We start from the raw sequence: 16,132 nt of genomic DNA, 5'->3' as shown, positions 1-16,132 counted from the left end.
AAAAGAAAGCTTGCTTAAGGGAGAAAGTAGTAAAATGTGCGGTAACTATGCAGTGTATCTCCAGATGGCCGGAGTGGAGGAAAGGGAACAATTGAGGAAAAAGTCAAATGGTGTCAAAATAGCGTTTGATAAGCAGTTTCTGTACTTTGTTGTGGCCCCTGGCGATCTTTTATGATATGTGAGTGAAAGTATAAGCAAAAATGCTTGGAAGTGTGTTCTATAATCAAGTTGCCGTATCCCTGCTGGAGTGCAGAGCTGTGCTGTCACTCGAGGGATGACGAGTGGTGGTTTATTTTGAAAGCCATCCCTCAAGTGAAGAGAAAGATTGAGGAAAATCCTTCGTGCTGGTGTGGGAATTGAACCCATGCTATTAGCATTACTGTGCAATACAAACCAGCTGTCCAGCCAGCTGAATTAATTTCAGGGTAACTGAAACTGACAGCACTTGGTCAGAGTATAGTGAAGGTCTCTTGAAGAAAATGAAATAAATGGCAAAAATTCTTATTTTAGAAATGTGGAAATTTATTAACCGTATCAAGAGAGACCAACTTGTTTTTATACATTTTTGGGTATAAATCTACACTAGTATGTTGTTATTCTAGGTAACTCTGTTTTGCTTCTCCATTTTGCATAGTTAGTAAGCTATTCAAATGTGTACTTGTGTTTCACTGGTGCTGTTGTCAGTGGAGCAAGTGAGCTAGGGAATTTTCACATTGTGATCAGATTTTATGCTTCAGTAGTTTCCCATAGCACTTTTTCATAAAATGATAGCTAGATGCATTTCGGTAGAGTCATACCTTACATTTGCTTGCTCCCTCTCTCCTTCCCCATCCTCTTCCTCTTTTGCATTTCTATATGAACCATTGACCTCATGGTCCACTGATGCAACCAACCTAGTGTAGCGTTTCATTAAGGAAACTGTAAGGTGTGGATCAAAACTATTTGCAAGTGTGCCCATGTTTCACCTTTCAGGGGATATTTTCAGTCAAGATAGAAACCAAGAAAATTGAAGCAGAGAAGTCTGAGTCTGCTGAGCCATTTGGTATGATGATTGAACATCTAACCCGGTGCCCTGTATCTAATTTCCTTAATCTGGACTCTTTGTCACTGGGAAAGTCCTGTGTTAACCCTGTTTAGCCCTATTAGAATTAAGTTTTGGAGGCCAAGATTCCCCACCATCCTATTTTTAAAAAATCTCTAGTGAATATTGTCCAATCCAGTCTCCCTCTGTATGTCAGTTCTGCAATCTCAGGAATCAGTCTGGTAAATCTCCAGTGCACTCCCTGCATAGCCAGAACATTATCTCTCATAAAGAGACTAAAACTGCGCGCAGCACTCCCAGGTGTGGTCTCGTCAAGGCTTTGTCATTGCAGCAAGACATCCCTGCACTTGTACACAAACCCTATTACAATGAAAGCCAGCTTATCATTTGCTGCCTGCTGTACGTGGGTGCTTTCACCGATTTACTTTGAGGATACCCAGGTTTCATTGCACCTTGTCTTTTCCCAGTCTCACTATTCATGTAATCTGCTTTCCTGTTTTTTTACTACCAAAAGCATTTATCTACATTATACTACATCTGCCATGCATTTATCTGCATTGCATTGCGCTATGCATTTGCCCACTCAACTTTTCCATTCTGCATCCCCCTCAGAGCTGGCTTTCCCATCAGCTTTGTTCGTCTACAGGCTTGGAGATATTATATGTAGTTCCTTTTGTCTAAATCATTGATATATTTTGTGACTAACTAGGGTTCAGGCACTAGTCCCTGCTGTACTGCACTGTTCATTGGTTGCCACTCAGAAAATGACACATTATACCTCCTGTTTATGTCCTGTCTGCTTACCAGTTCTCTATCCATGTCCATCCATTACATCCCGTCAAAATTCTGGTGGATTTATCGAGCATGATTTCATGTATTGTAAATTCATGTTGACTCAGTCTAATTCTGTTACTATTTTGCAATTGCTTCGCTAGTGAGTCTTCTATGTCTGTCAATATCAGGCTAGCCCGTATATAATTGTGAAATCTTTTTTTAAAACGGTGAGGTTATGTTACCTACTCTCCAATTTGTAAGTCTATAGAATGCACCAATGCATCAGGTATTTTGGGGTGTAGCTGTAGCTGGAGCTGGAAATCAGCCTTGAATCTCATCAATTTCCCTAGCGGTTTCCTACTAATAGGTTTATTTCAGATCCTCCCTCCCTCTCTTGATCTTGTGTTCCTCAATTTTGCACTTTTGCGTCCTCCTTTGTGAAGACAGGACCAAAGTATGTCTTTAACTGATCTGCCATCTCTTTCTTCCCCATTATATTCCCTTGCTTGATTGCAAAGGACCTGTATATGCCATCGCATGCCTACAGAAGCTTTTATGATTAGTTTATATATTCTCGGTAAGCTGACTTTCATGCTCCGACTTCATCCCTTTGTCCTGTCCTGAAATCTAGACTGTTCCCAGTACTCTGTTTTGTTGTTTTTGCCAAATTTGTAGGATCTAATTTCTCTTGTTTATCATGTGGCCAGGTCACCTTTCCCATTTGAATTTTGCAAGGTGGAAATCAGTAATTATTGCTGTTGTTCCATATTGTATTTAAATGTTTACATTGCCTTTCCACTGTCATCCCTTTGAAGTAATATTCCCTGATTTATCATAGGCAGCTTGCATCTCATATGTTTCATCGTTGTTTACTTTATTTAGGTACAATACCGTAGTTTCAGAATTTGCTGTTATTCTTCATATTCACAAAGATTTCTATTATTGTGGTCACTGTTAAGGGTCAATTGTTCATTCTTCTGTTTTTGTTACAACGTGCCCAGTATAGCAGGACCTCGTCTCCAGTTGGTTCCTCGATTATATTGATCCAGTAAACCATCTCCTGTGCAGTCAGAATAAGTCTTCTATGGCTTCGTTATGTTTGATTTTCTAAATCGTATGCAGATTAAAGTCGCATAATTGCAGTGTGCTGAATTTATTGCTTGCGTCTCTCACTTCCTGTTTATTACATTCCCTAATAATAGTATGACATTTAGGGGTCAATATACAAACCGCACTACCATTTTTTGCCCCTTGGTGTTTCTAAGATCTGTGCATACAGATTCTACTTCACTGGAGCTAATGTCCTTCCTCACTGTTGTCTGGCTGATTTCTTTAGTCAGCAATGCTACCTGACCTCATGTTTTCCCTTTGTCCTTTCTAAAAACTGAACAAGTACCTCTGGATATTCTCTGAATAGTCAGCCTACAACCACACCTCCATGATCCCAAACATAGAACATAGAACATTACAGCACAGCACAAGCCCTTCGGCCCTCAATGTTGTGCTGACCTGTCATACCGATCTCAAGCCCATCTAACCTACACTATTCCATGTATGTCCATATGCTCATCCAATGACGACTTAAATGTACCTAAAGTTGGTGAATCTACAACCTTTGCGGGCAAAGCGTTCCATTCCCTTACTACTCTCTGAGTAAAGAAACTACCTCTGACATCTGACCTATATCTTTCACCCCTCAATTTAAAGCTATGCCCCCTCGTGCTCGCAATCACCATCCTAGGAAAAAGGCTCTCCCTATCCACCCTATCTAACCCTCTGATTATTTTATATGTTTCAATTAAGTCACCTCTCAACCACCTTCTCTCTAATGAAAACAGCCTCAAGTCCCACAGCCTTTCCTCGTAAGACCTTCCCTCCATACCAGGCGACATCCTAGTAAATCTCCTCTGCACCCTTTCCAAAGCTTCCACATCCTTCTCATATTGCGGTGACCAGAATTGTACGCAATACTCCAAGTGCAGCCGCACCAGAGTTTTGTACAGCAGCTGCATAACCTCTTGGTTCCGGAACTCGACCCCTCTATTAATAAAAGCTAAAACACTATATTCCACCTTAACAGCCCTGTCAACCTGGGTGGCAACTTTCAGTGATCTGGGTACATGGACACCAAGATCTCACTGCTCATCTGCACTACTAAGAATCTTACCATTAGCCCAGTACTCTGCCTTCCGGTTACTCCTACCAAAGTGCATCACCTCACACTTGTCTGCATTAAACTTCATTTGCCACCTCTCAGCCCAGCTCTGCAGCTTATCTATGTCTCTCTGCAACCTACAGCATCCTTGGTCACTATCCACAACTCCACTGACCTTAGTGTTGTCTGCAAATTTACTAACCCATCCTTCTACACCCTCATCCAGGTCATTTATAAAAATGACAAATAGCAGTGGACCCAACACCGACCCTTGGGGTACACCACTAGTAACATGTCATTATCTGTTTATAAGATTTGTGTGACTAATTCTTCTACTTCATTGTGAATGTTCCACTAAGACACCAAGCCTTAAGGCCTATCTTTTTAACATTCTTAGTCCTGTTTGCATTATTTTGCACTGTGACCCCGTTTGATTCTCTGCCTCTCACTTGTCATCTTTCCAATTCTGTCTTGTGTAACTGGTCCCAGTGTTCCTAGAATAAAACTGTTCACATTTGCAACAGCTGTCCATCACCTTTTGGTCTGAGATGTTCTTCTATTTCTACTCTGACTCACAGGATTACTACCAGCATAATGTGCAAGTACTACCTTTTGAGATCCTACTTTTTAACGTGCAGTCGCATTCCTTGTATTATACTTTTAGGACCTCCTCCCTTTTTTTGTTAACCTGTGATGTTGGCACGAATGCACACCATGACCACCTGAATGCTTATCACCTGAATGCAAAATGTCCTGAAGTTGCTCCAAGATATCCTTGAGCTGAGTATCTGGAAGTAATATGCCGTCCTGGAGTCCCATTTGCCACTACTGGACTCTGCTGTATGGTCCATTCCCTGGAGTGCGCAGAGTCAAACATCAGCTGCACCCGGAGGATATCAACTTGATGACAGATGTTCTTTGGTCCATTCCCCTTACAATTAAATCCCCTGTTACACAATTGGCTTTGCGACGGTTATTCTTCCTTTCTCATGTAGCAGAGCTAGTTGTGGTGTAATGACTATGGCTGTTGCTACTTTGCTTTGAGAGGCCATTTCCTCTATCAGTATCCAAAGTGATCCATCTGTTTTTCAGGAGAATAACCGCAGTGAATTTCAGCATGGCCTGCTTAGTCGTTTTGCATTGCCTATTGGACATCTGTTCTCTGCCTGCCAATGGAGTGACCACCTCTCTGTATATAATGCCCTTAATACACTCAGCCCCTGTTTCCAGCCACTGCTCCTGCTCTGAAATTCTGGCTTCCAGGTGTTACATCTAGAGAAAGTTCATGCTGTGGCCTTTGAGCTCTCCTCCTGTGAATTTAGCCTTTGAATGAGATACTTAGATTGCCTTTAAAATGAAATTAATCATCCTGGACATCTGCACTATTGCCCTTCCAAACTACAAATCCCAAGATAAAGAAGGTACAATCTATAAGTGATGAAAATAGTGTAAATACTTATCTGATATTATTCTCCCAATTGGCTGCTTCCTGTCTCCCTTCATCACTTTTTGATACTCTTCCCAGAGTGCTTCACTGTGATGCTGTTGTATAACATCGTTCTTTGACTGTTTCGTTGTGGTGTTCACTATGGGACACACTTCCTGCCCGGTTTCATTTGTGAGTTGGAAAAAAAAAACAAATTGGAGAAACTCATCAGGACTGGCAACATATACAGAAAGAAAGCAATGTTAACTTGTTTCCATTTTACAAATATGCTTTTCATGAAAAAACTTTATATACATATGTCGTCACTATAGCACTTTGATTTTTTACAGCCTTTACATGTGCAGAACAAATAAAACCAAGGCATTTCTTTCTTGTACCAGACTGTGTTTACACAGGTTTGAGGCACTGCGAGGGCTCAGTAACTGAATGCACCTACGTTTAACTTCGACAGAAAGTCCTTAGATGGTGATCTTTTTTCCTTGGCAGCGGTCCCTCAGTGTGTAGTCCTGGATCTTAGAATGTGCCAGTCTGCAACGTTCGGAAAAGGTCAACTCCTTGCATTGGTAGACTAACACGTTTTGGACAGAGCAAAGAATGTCTTTCACTGAGTTGATATTCTCCAGGTGCAGCTGATGTTTGACTCTGCGCATTCCAGGGAACAGATGGTAGCGCACAGAGTCCAGCTTTACACATTTGCTCAGGAAGAACCTGACAAAAGCCACTGCATCTCTCTTAAGACTTCTATTTCAAAGGCACATTCCAGGATGAACAGTATTATAGCCTGTTTCAGTCCCACACCCCGAGGGCAGTGTGTAGTGACAGTGTGTCCAGGAGTACATGAATGATTTCAAAGATCCCTTCTCACCACCAGCCGAGCGATGTCTTGATTTGATGTTCTAATGATGAGATGTTCTGCCAAATGATGTTGACCGTCTGCTCTGAGAAAAACCTGACATGATCCACCCCCTCCTTTTCCTGCAGCGTCTTGAGGGTACTACATGCTGACCACTTCCTGATGGATTTATTGTCAAAGGTGTTTCTCTTTGCAAAATTCTGCATGCAGGACAGGTACTGTGGAATAGCCCAACTACTTGGAGTGTATCACAGCATAGTGGCCAGACCCCCCCATCCTTCGCAACACCAGTGACAGGTACAACCTCAGTACGTCGGGATGCTTGATGCAGCCACGTACAAAGGTGGCCATTACATTGCAGGTGGCATTGGATGGATTACTCCATCCCCACAAAAAAAACCAAGAGTTTTGTACATGGTTTCCCTGCGGACACTGTCCATTTTAGACCTCCAAATGAAGTGGGCGTTGTCTTGGATGACTGCAAGTATGCACGTTCTGGGAATGGCCCAGCCCTGTGCAACTTACATCAACCATGCATGTATCTCTGACCTCATGATCAGATTTTGAATCTATAATGGAGAGGGAGCAGCGCTCCCAAAAGCTCAATTTCTGCGTCGCCCTGACAATATGCTGCTCCCACATTTTTGAGCCTGCTCCAGCCCTTCTGAACCATATTCCCAGTAGCCTCAGGTAATCTGTCTTGACGGTGAAGGAAATGAAGGATCAGTTGGCCTAGTTCCCAAAGAACACGGCATCACTCCTGCCTTGGTTTTTTTGGTGCTCGCCTTGGTTTATTTTGGTGCCCGCATTGGTCATAGTTGCTCATGAGTCTGTGCACTGACAGTGGATCTGGACAAAAAATGGTGGTCATCCATGTCAAGGGAAGCTTTGACCTGCAGGCCTCCACTGCCTGGAATAGTCACCCCTTGAGCTGACATGGAGCTCTGCAAAAGACTCTATCCAATGCACAAGCAAGGCAGGAGAGTGTGGGGAGCTCTGCCTGGCTCTGGATCTGATCGGCAAGCCATCTGATTCTGTTGATGGAGACTGCACTATTGATGTTGATTAGAGCAGTCCGATCCAATTCTCGATTCCGTCTCCAAAACCTGTTTTGGAAGCGCATCCCAAATGTAGGTATGTGGTATCCTGACAAAGGCCTTCTCCTGATCCACCTTGACGTACTGCATGTAGGCAATCGTAGCATCACTCTTCCCTGCCTGCTAGGCTGCAGTACTGTTGTGGGAGACTCTTCCCACAGTGCTTCTTTGGGATCCTGCTACAAGACAGTTGTTTTCAAGAGAAGGAATGCCATTTTATTGATGTTCGAAGCACATGCATATTCTAGTAAAATCACTCTTAAGGCTTTGCTACACACTTAACTGGGATGAACTGTAACTTTTCCTACAATTTTGTAAACACAGGACAATAAATGATTAAAATAAAGGCATACTTATAATAGTTTGTTTATAATTTGCAGATTTGGAGAGCTGCATGGTCGCCTTTCGTTAAGGGGTTATTTGCCTTTTGACAATTGGAATGTCTTACTGTGTTAAAAGCAATACATTTTTTGCGTGGTTTTCTGTGTATTTTCAAAAGTTAGATTTCCAAAATGCCTTGATTAATATACTGGTGCAGTGCTTTTTCCAAGTCTCTGCTGAGGTTGCTCATTACTGCCTTTGTGTCCCCAGCAGGAGTGCAGAATAGATGCTCCTCTTTCCTTGATATCAAACTTGTTCCCAATGGCAAGTTTCGCTGGAAAATTTCCTTGAATCATCATCATTTGTTATTGCTGAGCAAAAACTTGCATTCTCGTTTGTACTTAGAGGAAGGATGTGCTCGTTTTCAAATTTGGTAGTTGTGGAAGGCACAAATACACTCTGTCAAATTGTAATATATATCTGGGAAGATAAGAACGTCATTTTATTGGATATAGTTCTCTCTGGAATTTAAGCTGAGCAGTGGTGCTTTCCAACAAGCTAATGTTTTGTCAATGTTACATTTCAGTTAGAGAGAACCCCACATTTGGGACTGGCAGATTTTGGCTTTTTGATTTAGTAAACTTTGTTATAAATTGCTTTTTAAAAAAATTGTCTTTTGGACTCATCCTTTTTGTTCAAAATTTGTAATCGTTAATGCATTTATTACCGCAATACCATTGCAAGCACATTTAATAGTATAAGGTATCCTTCATTACTGCTGGATTATTTGAAAAATGCTTGAAAAACATTTGCATTTATACAGTGCCTTCAATGAAACAAAGTGTCTCAAATACCATTTAATTATGACTGATATTTCTGATTATTGCTGTCTATTCCAGTGGTTCACCAACCAGCATCCCATGTTCTACCCACCATAAACCTGAACTTGGCCAAAACTTTGCTGGCTGTATCATTTTTCGAACGAAATTTCATTCACCTATCACCCTTCTGAGAATTGTCCTGCTGCAAGTTTTGCTTGTTCTTTGAAATATTTCATTATGTTAGAAGTAATATATTAATAAGCTAAGTTAATGAAGTTTTTTCAAATATTCTGCTAGATACTGTGGAGGTATTAGTGCAGGATAAATGAAGCCTTTTGTGGATTAATGCAGTCAAAATGATACAGCCATGGTATGATGCACTTCTACAAGGGTGTGCTTTGTACTCAGGTTTTCTTCAAATCTTTGACAAATCTCTCCTGTCTGAGATCCTCAATATGCGCCCCTGCTCCCCATCCCCACCACGTTTTAGCCCAATTCATCAGCATTTCTTTATTGACCTTTTCAGGTGCTACAATTGGTTTGAATCCTACTTGGGTAAGTGTGAGGCAACAGAGGATAGCTCTACAATGTTATCCAAAGGCCTTTCCAAAGCACCCATTTAGGTTCTGTCTAAAACCCACCTTAAGTCATATTTCTGGTCAATCCCCATCCACTCCTCAACAATTTCATATGTTACAGCTTTTTTTCGTTTTGGTTATCTTAGAAAAGTACCATGGAACTTTTTCATTCACCTTTTAACAGCAATGAAGCTAGCATAATGCGTTCAGCGCAAAATCCCATAAGAACCATTTTAAAGCGTTAATAGCTTTCTATTCTTCCTGCCTCCTTTTCTCCCTACATTCCGAAAAGAATATTGTGAATAAGCACAATAGACTTCCTTCATTGTACTTAGCAAAAATTAGATAAGAATATGATTGTGTCTAGTCATGATTAATGCCAATTGAAATGATTTAATGTGAAGTAAATTACTTAGCTGCTGAAATCATTGCTAAGTATCACGTGATGGAAGGCTATTGTTCAGGAATCAAAATTGCTATTTGTGATGTTGGATGGTATTCATCAACTCCTAGAATACTACAAAATGACAGGAGTTTGTGCCAGTCCTTTTGAAGAATTAGTCAGTCCCATTCTCTGGCTCTTTTGCCATGCCCTTTCCCCCCCACCCAACCTTTCCATTTTTTCTAATTCTTTAGCTAAAGCTACCATCAAACTAGTACCCACATGTTTTCAGGCTGTACATTTCAGATCTTAATTCTTGTTGTGTTGAAAGGTTTTACTTGTTACCCTGGTTCTTTTAGGAGTGACCTTTAAATTTGTACCTTCTGGCTTTGACCTATGAGCCATTGGAAACAGTTGTTTCTAAGTTACACTGGTGAAAACCTTCATTATTTTAAACAAATCAAAACTTAGTAATCTCTGCTACAGAGAGAACAACCATTTTTATGCAATTGTAATCTCCCTACTTGGAACCTTTTCAGTACATCTTCCTGTGCTGTCTTCAAAGTTTTCATGGTCTCCCTAAAGGGTGATGCCTGGAACCAGGCATACTGTTCCAGATAAGGCCATGTTGAAGGGTGGGCTTTTGAAAGAGGTTCTGAGAATCTTTGCTCAAGAGACGGCATGGTTTTGTTGAATTGTTATTGAACAGATTGACTCCTTGCATGGTGCAAATCCCCTTGAACGGCATAAAACACATTCCTATATGATTTGCCTAAGACTCAACTATTTTTTTCCTCTTTGCTAATAGATGAGGATGTCCCTGCAGACATGATTGCGGAAGAATCAGGACCTGGTGCACAAAACAGCCCGTACCAGCTGCGGAGAAAATCACTACTCTCGAAACGAACAGCCTATCCTACAAAGAATAGCATGGAGGTGAATCACATTGTCACAGATTTAGAAAAATATTTTTTGTCTTCTCTACCACGCTTTTAAAAAAAAGACTTGACGTTATTTATATTCTATCTATGGAAGTATGGTCAGTGCAGTGACTATATTAAATGTTGCTGTTTTGGTATTGGCCAGAAAGGAGTTCTAGTAGGGTGAGATCAGCATTGTGTCTCTTATTTATAATATATTTTGTTTAATTTTTTTGTAGGAGAATTATTGGAGGTTTGCAGAAATGAGTGTTGGCTGTTCATTCATACACGTTTTATTTTGAGCTCTGCTTGAAATTCACTTGGGACATCTGGTGAAATTGACGCAGGGGGAAACCAAGCGGAGGCTTGGAGACCGCTTTGCAGAACACCTCCGCTCAGTTCGCAACAAACAACTGCACCTCCCAGTCGCAGACCATTTCCACTCCCCCTCCCATTCTCTTGATGACATGTCCATCATGGGCCTCCTGCACTGCCACAATGATGCCACCCGAAGGTTGCAGGAACAGCAACTCATATTCCGCCTGGGAACCCTGCAGCCATATGGTATCAATGTGGGCTTCACCAGTTTCAAAATCTCCCCTTCCCCTACTGCATCCCTAAACCAGCCTAGTTCGTCCCCTCCCCCCACTGCACCACACAACCAGCCCAGCTCTTCCCCCCCCACCCACTGCATCCCAAAACCGGTCCAACCTGTCTCTGCCTCCCTAACCGGTTCTTCCTCTCACCCATCCCTTCCTCCCACACCAAGCCGCACCCCCAGCTACCTACTAACCTCATCCCACCTCCTTGACCTGTCCGTCTTCCCTGGACTGACCTATCCCCTCCCTACCTCCCCACCTATACTCTCTCCACCTATCTTCTTTTCTCTCCATCTTCGGTCCGCCTCCCCCTCTCTCCCTATTTATTCCAGCTCCCTCTCCCCATCCCCCTCTCTGATGAAGGGTCTAGGCCCGAAACGTCAGCTTTTGTGCTCCTGAGATGCTGCTTGGCCTGCTGTGTTCATCCAGCCTCACATTTTGTTATCTTGGTGAAATTGACGCAGCAGTTAACCAATTGCCTGCGAAAAGTGAATTATGTGTATCATGAATTAGCATTTACCCATGTGCATTGAACTGAGAGATTTGAAAAAGAGCTGCTCCTCCAATTAGGGAGCATAGCTGCTGCCAAGTTGGTGTTGAGCAATTCCTGCTGGGGAATCTGGGGATGGGATTGTGACATCAGTGACAGAAAAGGGGATAGGAGAGTCATTGGCTGCAAAGGTGTGGGAGTGGTGGGGACTTGTGGCTGTATGGGGAGAAATGTGTGGCTGCAAAGAGGTGGTAGATAAATGTGATTCCAAATTGGGCATGGGACATTAGGAGAGAAGTGTGTGACTCCAAAGGTAAGAGGGAGGGTTGCTGCTAAGGTCAGTCTGTCAGCAAAGGAATACTTAACTAACTGTAAGCCAGGAAGACCTGAACTTGCAATAATGATTCTTTGCAAATTAATGTGCATTTTATACAGTGTCAGTTATTGCAAAAAATACTCTTGCTAACTTACAGCTGTCATCTTGTACAAATTTCAATTTTGTTGTAGCTGAGAAATTGAAGCTTTTGTTGTGTTTGGCTGTACATTGAATGGAAAGTTGATCATTATTCACGATGGTGAATTCTCCTAAGAGTTCTGAGAGTCCAAATATCCCACGTGTCATTACAAATAAACAAAATAATGTTATGTTATAATTGCATCTCTTGTCTAATCGTGTTAGTGAGGATGAAAATTTTCTCACCTGAAAAGAAGTTATTTTGACCTCCAGTATTACCTTCTGTTGCCATGAAACAATCTTGAATTTTCACCGCATTAATGAAGATGGTTATGGAATCACATTGGAAATATGTTATATTTGTAGAGTAGACTTAATCTTAAGAGGTTATAATAACCTTGAAACTAACTTCAAAGGTTTTAACTTAAATCATAATCACTAAACAAAATCCCATATTTAGAATGTGCATGTTTTGGAACTTGCCAACTATTTATTTTGGATTTCAGCATGGGCTTGGGTAGTAGAGTGGAGTTGAAGCTCAAGATCAGCTGTGATCACATTGATGGAGTAGGCTGAACTGGCTGTAGGATTTGCTCTCGTCCTCTTTTGTTCTTGACCAAAAATTCTCTATTGAAGACCTGAGGATTTTGTGTATAATATTTTGGTACTTGCAGCATCATATTTATGAAATGAATTTCGGATGTTCGAATCAGAGTTGCAGGTGTTGCATTGAATTGAGGTAAATTAACTACTCTGCTTATATTTTAAGTTTAAGCTGGCATGGTGGCTCAGTGGTTCGCACTGCTGTGTCACAGTGCCAGGAACCCAGTTTCGATTCCATCTTAAGGTGAATTTCTGCATGGAAATTCTCTCATTCTCCCTGTCCCTGTGTATTTCCTCCAGTTTTCCCCCTCAGTCCAATGATGTGCAGGTGAGTTGGCCATGCTAAATTGCCCGTAGTGTTCAAGGATGTACGGGCTAGGTGGATGAGCCAAGGGAAATGCAAGTGGATGGGGTGGGGGTTGGATCTGGCTCTGGTTGGAATCCTCTTTAGAGAGTTAGTGTGAACCCGATGGACTGAATGGTCAGTTTCTACACTGGTGATTCTATGATTCTAATCTTTAAAATGCTTAACTTTTGTGAACACCTTGTTAGATGTCACAGTGCCTTAATATAATCCAGCCATATGAATAAAGTGCTGTGCATCTGTGCAAGATGTTTAACCTTTCTAGTTATTTGAGACTGGACTAATTTTGTCTATTTTGGGCCCTGGCTGTAACTCTCTGCTTATGAAAATCCTTTGTTTTCTCATGGTTTCCTGAATATTCTGTATAATGCTGATTATTTAAATGGTTCTCTGTCGTATACTCTGTGTAATCCTTTGTGATTGTGACCAGTTATGGATGCTTCACTTAAGTGAGGTTATTTAGGGTTAGGTTTAGGGTTATTTAGGCCATAGAGAGGGTGCAGAAATGATTCACTGTAATAACAAGGATGAGGGACTTCAGTAATACAATAAGACCAGCGAAGATAAGGCTGTTTTCAGAGTCTTGTGAAGAAATTTAGTAGAGGTGTTCAAAATCTTGTTTTGATTTAGTAATGAAAAACTGTTTTGAATAGTAGCAGACCACATCAAAGGACACCACGTTCAAGAGATTGTTAGGAGAATCAAACATGATGTGATGGGAATAATTTTTACATAGTGAGTTGTTACTTAAGATCACTACTGCTGAAATCGGACTTAACAAGTTATCAAGCTGAAGCTGGAGAAGCTGTTGGACAAGTTTGTAAGCCAATCGGAGAGAGCAGAGGAGTGTCCCTAATTGGGTAGAGCTTTTTAAGAGCCACCATGTGCACGATAGGTGACGTGTTCGTATGATGTTACAGAACTGAGATTAAGGCTGCTAAATTGGCATTCCTCTGTATCTTGTTCTCCAATAGAAGACTAATGGTTAATGCATGCTTTGATGACTGGACCTTTTGGGATTCTTGGTGTACAGGTCTTTAGTGAATCTCAACATTGTTGTAAAAATAATTAAATACTGCAGAACTCAGTGGAACTTGAGTCTGTGATGTGTTTTAAAGTTGTGGTTTGAAATTTGCAATTCTTGTGTTTTCCCTGTCTACAAGATGAAAAGCTTCGACAGCATGCCTCTCCTCTCAGCAAGTTTGGAATTGGGCTTTGGTGTTATACTAAGATTCCATTTCAATTCAGGTGGTTTTGCTTTGTACATGTTTGTTGCTCAGTACCACCACCTAGCTTTTAAAAGATGAATGGCAGCAATCCTTTCCAGTGAGTAACACAACTGGTGCTCATGTTTCAATGTTGAGTCATGCTGTACAATTGACTTTCATATATTCCAAAGCACTTCACAGCAGTGTTGTCGAACAACATTTGAGAGTCAAATAAAAATAATAGGATTTAAAATCCACTTAAGGAAACAGGAGAGCCGGTCGTGGCATTCAAGGGATGTCAAAGGAAAAGAGGGAATTAGCGCGACCAAGACCAAGAATAGAATGCTAGAGTTTAGAGACTATGCAATTGTAGGCAATGACTGCCATTCCAAATATGATAAATTGGAAATGTACAAAGAGGCCTGAATTGGGTGAGTACAGATGTATTTTCATCATGCTATGTAATTGTACACTTTTGTCTGATAGTACGTGCAGCACTTTAAGTCACTTCATTCTTTTAAGATGCAGTATAAACACTTTACTGCAAGGGTAGAAACAATAATGGAGTTATGATGGAGATAGCAAGGACAGCAGATGCAAGAAGCGAGAGTCAATAAATGTGTAGCTGGAAAAACACAGCTGGTCAGACAGCATCCGAGGAGCAAGAAAGTCAGTGTTTCGGCCTGAAACATTGACTTTCCTACTGATCGTATGTTATCTGTATGGCTGGCTGTGCTTTTCCAGCTCCACATTTCATCTCAGATAACAAAGTGTGAAGCTGGATGAACACAGCAGGCCAAGCAGCATCTTAGGAGCACAAAAGCTGACATTTCAGGCCTAGACCCCCTCTGATGAAGGTTCTAGGCCTGAAACATCAGCTTTTGTGCTCCTGAGATGCTGCCTGGTCTGCTGTGTTCATCCAGCTTCACACTTTGTTATCTCGGATTCTCCAGTATCTGCAGTTCCCATCATCTCTGACCACATTTCATCTCAGAGTTATGATGCGTTATTGTTGATAGGGGAATTGCATACATATGACTGTTTTCGAGTTCTGGGACATGAATGGAGAGATGGTCATTGTAAGACTTGAGGGTATTGAGTAATCAATAATGAATACTGGCTTTGATCTATCAAATGTACGGATGGGGGATCTTATGACTCAACCCGAGTTGAATACTTAACTAAAAGGCTAACAGTCCAAGTAGCAGAGATGTCAAGTAATAGAACTGGATATTGCCATCTTAAATGTGAAACCTGTTATCATAGAACTGTAGCAAGTAGATACAATATAGAGGGCGATGGTTAGATCTAGAAGTAAACATGTGTGAACAGGAGGCAAGTCATTGAGCTAGAAGACCACTTAGCAAAAACTGGTTAGCAAGAATAGTAATGGGTCTGAACAGTGGAGTGGATAATGCAGAGACTCGTCTGAGGAGGATGATCTCAAAGGCTACGAAGAGAGGAGGAAGGGTAAGGAGGTACTGAAAATGTAATTTTATGAATTTTGAGATTCAAGTGTTATGACGCGGACAGAAATGTGGTTGGGGAGTTCAAACTTGGAAGTTACCAAAAAAAAGTTTTGAGCGGAGACATTTGCCCAGGGATTTTACAGAGGAACAGAGGTTTGAGATGAGTTGGTGTTTGCAAGGACAGAAAGGTCAAGGTTCCTTTTTCAAAGGGACAATAGTGATGAATTTGCAAGTGATGCAGTGCCTGAAGAGAAGAAGTTCACAGTGTCAATTAGAATGGGATTAAAGGTGGTGCGAGTGGGTTTGTGGCAGTGGGCTTGAGAGCATGAGTTGGGTGGCTTAGAAAAGACAGGTTGGGGAGATGAGCGAAAAGAAAATAAAAGCACTAATGCACATGATTAAGGGGACTTTGGAAATATCAGTTTCACGAACACAGAACTGAGATATGAGCTGTTTCATTGAAGAACATGAACAACTTCCATTTAGAAGATGGAAGAGGAGGGGGGAAAAAATAGTTGGAAGGCAAAGCAAAACGTTATATTCACATGCTAGTGG

The 16,132-nt window shown here is 41.4% G+C and overlaps 1 protein-coding gene across 4 annotated transcripts in view; it reads left to right on the top strand.

The window, feature by feature from the left end:
• Positions 1–16,132, top strand: part of fbxo11b (F-box protein 11b) — a 167,284-nt gene that overhangs the window by 55,230 nt on the left and 95,922 nt on the right. For 3 of the 4 annotated variants that reach the window (XM_048535722.2, XM_048535720.2, XM_048535721.2), the window contains exon 2: positions 10,279–10,406. In XM_048535722.2, coding sequence (XP_048391679.1) covers positions 10,279–10,406 — 128 coding nt within the window. Of the gene's footprint in view, positions 1–10,278; positions 10,407–16,132 lie in introns of those variants that run through there. The other variant, XM_048535723.2, reaches the window with a different exon arrangement.

The sequence above is a fragment of the Stegostoma tigrinum genome, chromosome 9, assembly GCF_030684315.1.
Source record: "Stegostoma tigrinum isolate sSteTig4 chromosome 9, sSteTig4.hap1, whole genome shotgun sequence".
NCBI lineage: Eukaryota > Metazoa > Chordata > Chondrichthyes > Orectolobiformes > Stegostomatidae > Stegostoma > Stegostoma tigrinum.
The sequence above is the reverse complement of the archived record's forward strand: the minus strand, read 5'-3'. Positions and strand labels throughout refer to the sequence as shown.